The following is a 5,196-nucleotide window of genomic DNA, read 5'->3' as shown; positions in this document are numbered from 1 at the left end:
CCCCGCCCCCCGCCCCTGGCCCACCTTGGTAAGAGGAAGGCATTGGGGAACCTGGGAGCCCAACTGCCCACACCCTTGTTCTTGAACGCAGAGGCGATGCTCCATCTGGGGGGTCTCTTCTGGTCTGTGTGCAGCCATAGCCCCAACTCAAGGGCACACACTCCCCACTGCCAATTCAAACTGCCTCCTCCAAGGTGTTACCTCATTTGGGGAGTGAGGGACCAACGTAGAGAAGGGCGAACTTGAGAGACCCTCTTCCCGTATTCACAGGGTCCCATGCACGTCAGCTGGCCCCGGCACACCCTGAGTAATGGCCCTGGCGAGGAACCGCGGCTCTAGGCCCTTTACACGACACTCACACTGCAGTAGTAGGGCCTGGGGTGTTCGCCCGTAACCCAAACCTATCTCAGCTTTCCCTCTGGCCTGACCAGTGGTCTGACTCCAAAGAGATCTGGTCCCCGGCTTCAGGCATCGTCCCCCTCCTTCACCTACCCGTAGAGGGTGTTTTCTCTTTCTGACTCCTCTCGTCCAGGCCTGGGCTCCCTTTCTGAGGCTTCAACCCCTTGACCCACAGCAGCAACAGGATGGATGCCAGGAATGCTGCCCTGCAGAGCTGGGAGCCCAGGGAAGTCATGGGCCTTCCCTAGTCCCCAGTGCCCGGCAGGACCCCCTCCTCCCTCCCCTGTCCGTTGTCCCGGCCCTTACCCCTTCCCAGCACCGTTTTCTCCCCTTCCCTTCCATAGGACCTCTGATGTCATGAGCTCTGTGACATCACAGTCGTGGGCCTGACCCTCATCCGTCCTCTTGGAGAGTTCCGTTGGCAGGCAAGAGTGTGGAGAGTGGCTAGCAGGGGGCAACTGAGGCTTCCAGGATGACCATGGTGGGCCATTCTATGCAGAGCCACAGCAATGACTTAAGTTTGTGGAGTCCTTTCATGTCCATTATATCATTAGATCCACATAGTAACCAGGACTCAAAGCCACGGTATTGCCATACCCATTATATAGATGAGGAAACCGAGGTTCACAAAAGAAATGATTCGCCCACTGAAGATCACACAGATAATAAGGTGCAGGGCAGGGCTCTTGGCCGATTCTTTAGATTCTAAATATCACACCTTCCCACTCCTCTGTACAGCCTTTCTCAAGGGAAAGCGACTTGCATAAACTGAGACCCAGACCGGATGTCGAAATGGGGATCTTCAAGTCCTGGGCTGTGCGTGAAACTCAGCTCCGTCAGAAATGAAGGACGGGGAGGGCGTAGGTGGAGGAGGGGATGGGTACCTGCTCTGGGTGTGAGAGAGACAGAGAGCAGAGTGCCTTGGACCCAAGTGGAAACCTTTCTCTCACTCATCGTCCTCTCCCGGACTTCCCTCTATTCCTAGCCATTGTCCTCTTGTACTGGTAGACTGAACACCGTCTTCCCTCATTCCACATCCTCCTGTACTCAGACAGACACAGAGGAAAAGTTGTTAGAGACCCAGTGTCTAAACTCCATCTCTAAAGGGTGGGAGGAGTTACAGTCTTCAGAGAAAAATCAGTGTGGCAGACAGAGGCAAGGATCCCAAGTAACGGATCTCAAGAGACCTGCCTTCACGTCCCAGTGCCTGCCCCTGCCCGCCCCTGCCCATGACCCTGGTGAGCACAGACCTGTTGGTAATGGGCTGTGGCTTATTAGCATCTGCTTCCTGGAGCAGAGACATGGGGAGACAGGATGAAGCCCCACCCTGAAAAACCAGAGACAGATACTGGCCATGAGCGACAGGAGGGGGTGCCGGAACAGGTGGGAGGGGGGGGGTCTTAGACACTCTGGAACTATCACCGCCAGCTCACACCGTTCCTGGCGTCCACGTACCCCGCACCTGAAGGAACCGCCAAGTGCAGGGGTGAGGATGTGCACAGAAACACGTACCCTTCCTGAAAGAGGGGATCGCAGAAATGGAAGGGCCCGTGGAGCTTCCCTCCCACGGATGCCTCCCATGCCGGCAGACGGGCTTATCGGGAGACTCTCCTAGACAGCCGACACGGCCTCCTGTATACTTCCTGGTGATCCAAGCCAGGTGACAGGGTGACTGGGGAGCGGTACATGAGGTCACTTAATGATGGGAGAGGCAAGATTCAAGTAAGCAGGTGACCCTGTTCACCTGTCCCTTGCACTCGTTGACCTGCAGGTTCAGGAAATGATGCTTGAATGGAAAAAAGTCACTAACAACCTCCTGGCTATTTGGGGGAGGAGCCTCTTGGTTCAAGGCTAAATGAGAAGCCATCTCCGGCTCTGTGAGTTTGCCTGGGGAGGGTAGTTGGGCGTCGGGGTGTCTTACAGGGGCGGCTGGAGAGGAAAGAACTGGGTGGCACCGTTACCAGTGCCCCCATTCCCTCACCACCCGCCTGCCTGATGCCCTGTGCGGAGGAGATAAATCCTTGTAGGAAACCAGGGACTCCTTCACATTTTTTTCTTATTACGAAAGTATGTTAAAAAATTATGAAAAGCGAAAAAGGCAAATAATTCCACCATCCAATGACAATTCCTTTTCATGTTTTAAAGGATGGTATTCAAATTCTTCCCCTACATGGCTGTGGGCAGGTGGGGTGGGAGGGTATGACCTAAACATTGAAATCTGGGTTTATATGTTTTCCTCCTCATCATCCCAACAGAAAAAGAGATCTGGCTCCCTTGGCACCAAGGGTCTCTGGGATAAGACAGGGAAGTCGGGGCCCTGGACCAGCTCTTACATACATACTCGTGCTAGACCCCGAGGCATCATCTTGCAGGGAAGATGCTACCTGAGGGAGAGAGCTTGTAGGACTCCTTGCCTGCAGAAAGCTGCCGGAGAATGAGGACGATGTGGGGACGGGGAGGGAAGCCAGAGGACAGAAGAGGAGAGAACTCCTTAAAGATGAGGAAGGCCATTTCTGAATCTCAATCCTACCAGGTAGGACAGGAGGGACAGCTTGGTCCCCTTCAGGCAGCTTGTTCCTGCCCCTCTCGTCGGAGAGGACAGTGCAGGCAAAGGAGCCGCAAGTGGGAGGGGGAGACCCAGAGGTGGAGGCCCACGCATGGAGGGGGCCCCCCTTTCCTCCTCCTCTGGGACCCGAGGACCATGCCCTTGGTGGCCAGCCCTGCACACCTGCTCTGTGCGGCTCTGACCGGGCCCTCCCGCCTCCACTCCCTCCAGGACTAGCATTAGGGCTTGAGTGTTTCCCGGGCAGGTGTTCCTTTCCTCTGCTGGCCTCTTATCAGCACATCTACACCCCCAGCTCACCCTTATCGCTCCCTCCATCTCCTTAGACTGCAAGTCCCAAGGCTTCAGAGGTCATTGCAACCCCACACTGCTCCAACCCCCAGCAAAGCAGAATTTACAGATTAGAAGACTGATTTTACAGATTAGAAGACTGAGGCTCACCTAACTGCTTTGCAAGGACTCAGAGCCAGCATTCAAACCTGGACCTGCCTGATTGCGGAGCTGGAGGGCTTTGCTTCCGTACTCTCTTGCATCCAAGGTAATTGCTCACCTGGCCTGTGGGACCCACCTTTAGGCTCCCAGTCCAGATTCCTGGGCCACACCCCTCTCCTGTCCCGGTCTCAGCCGCCCTAGCCCACTGATAGGAACAAAGTCCTTCCCCCTCCCCTCCCAGCTCTGGGGCAGGCTCTGTGCCCCAGGGCTCTCTCTAGAAAGAGCTCCTCCCCTCCAGGTAAAGCCTCTCTCTCTCCCGGCAGGGCCCCCAGTCCCCTCAGTGCACGTGCACACGTCCCCACAGCCCACAGCGCACACAGGGCACCCTGGAGATACACTCGCTCTCCATCCCAGCCCCTGCCTGCTCGCCCCCGCTTCAGCTGAGTCCTAGACCCGCTCCCTTGAACCACATCCCCGTAACTTGCCAGTGCCCGAAAGGAGAAAACATGGGGCCCCCTCCACCCAAGGCCAGGGGACTCTGGATCCAACTCCAGAAACTTCTGACCTCCTGGCTGGCGGGACAGCAAGACTGGGACCAGCATCTGGACGAGGCCTACATGCTGCAACAGAAGAGGTAGGCTGCCCCTCCTCTCCCTGAGCCTCAAACCCTCTGCCCACTGGGGTCTGTCTCCCCGCCAGAGCAATCCAGAGTTCAGTGCCAGGCACCGGGATGGGCCCAGCGCACCTGTCACCAAAGCCCGGCTCCTCTGTCAGTGCCGGCGTGGTGTGTGGCATTGGGCCACAGGGAAGAGGGGGCGGAATGATGCCAGGGCTCTCACCTGGTGGAGAAGGGGAGCGGGGGACCCAGAGGGACCAGGCAGGAGAAGCCAGGAGGTATGGCAGGCAGGTGGGTGCGGACTGGTGGGGAGCAGGGTGCTGGGGAAGCGCCGAGATCCTGTGGGTTTTAGGACACTTGTTGGTTGAAGAGAGAGTGCGGAGTTACTGCTAACGGGAAGGAGAGGTGATGACGTGCGAACAGGGTAGGAGAGCTCTGGTCTGTGGAACACCTGGAGCTGGCCAGCTACCGGGGAAACCCAGGTGACACTGGGTAGGCCCAGAGGGGACTCATAGAGTCCATCCATCTTTTACTGAGTCTCCTGGGTGCAGGGCTGTGCTAGGTCCCGAGGGAGACAGAGATCGAATAAGGCCTGGGCCTGTTCCTAGAGCAGTTCAGGCAGGACTGGTGCCCCGAGGGCCAGAGCATTTCATGGCCAGCCCTGAGGTCCAGATCCTGGAAGGCTAGCCGGGGCAGGGACCCATCCTGAGGGCAGGCCTCTGCCTCGGGGTGTTCGGGGGACTTGTCTCTCGTCGTCGGAGAGTCGCCGTTAGCAGATCTGGGGGCAGCCAGGGCTGGAGCCACGGGCAGTGGCTTCTCCAGGCCAGAGGCCTGAGCACCAGGGCTGTGAGCAGAGCTCTCAGCACAGGGGTGGACTCTGCAGTCCTGGCCCTGGTCGCTCTGAGCTGGACGCGCTCACACAGAGGGTCTAGGTGAGATGGTGGAGGGAGCTGGCCCTCAGTCCGCCGGGTCCCCCTGGAGAGCTCTACCTTGAAATCAAAACTTCTCCTTCCAATAAAAAGCTTCTTTCCCCTGGCTCCTGGGACCACTGGAAGAGAGGAACTGGGGGCTGGGGGACATCACAGGAACCACCGGTCAGTCTGTTTTCCCGCCCTTCACCTCTCCCCGCCCGACCCTCTACCTACCATCCTGTGTCCACCTTCAGAGCCAACACGTTGCCCAGCAG

The 5,196-nt window shown here is 57.7% G+C and overlaps 2 protein-coding genes across 2 annotated transcripts in view; one reads left to right on the top strand and one right to left on the bottom strand.

Annotated features, from left to right (window-relative positions):
- The window catches only part of SOFU1 (sperm-oocyte fusion factor 1), a 1,166-nt gene extending 532 nt beyond the window's left edge, over window positions 1-634 (bottom strand). The window contains exon 1 of the mRNA XM_007466662.1: window positions 493-634. Coding sequence (XP_007466724.1) covers window positions 493-634 — 142 coding nt within the window. The remainder of the gene's footprint in view (window positions 1-492) is intronic.
- Window positions 635-3,898: 3,264 nt separating this feature from the next.
- The window catches only part of TRPV5 (transient receptor potential cation channel subfamily V member 5), a 26,400-nt gene continuing 25,102 nt past the window's right edge, over window positions 3,899-5,196 (top strand). The window contains exon 1 of the mRNA XM_007466639.1: window positions 3,899-4,028. Within this exon, the coding sequence (XP_007466701.1) occupies window positions 3,901-4,028 (128 nt within the window). The 5' untranslated portion in view covers window positions 3,899-3,900. The remainder of the gene's footprint in view (window positions 4,029-5,196) is intronic.

This window comes from Lipotes vexillifer, unplaced genomic scaffold, assembly GCF_000442215.2.
Source record: "Lipotes vexillifer unplaced genomic scaffold, Lipotes_vexillifer_v1.1 scaffold71, whole genome shotgun sequence".
NCBI classification, from domain to species: domain Eukaryota; kingdom Metazoa; phylum Chordata; class Mammalia; order Artiodactyla; family Lipotidae; genus Lipotes; species Lipotes vexillifer.
The sequence above is the reverse complement of the archived record's forward strand: the minus strand, read 5'-3'. Positions and strand labels throughout refer to the sequence as shown.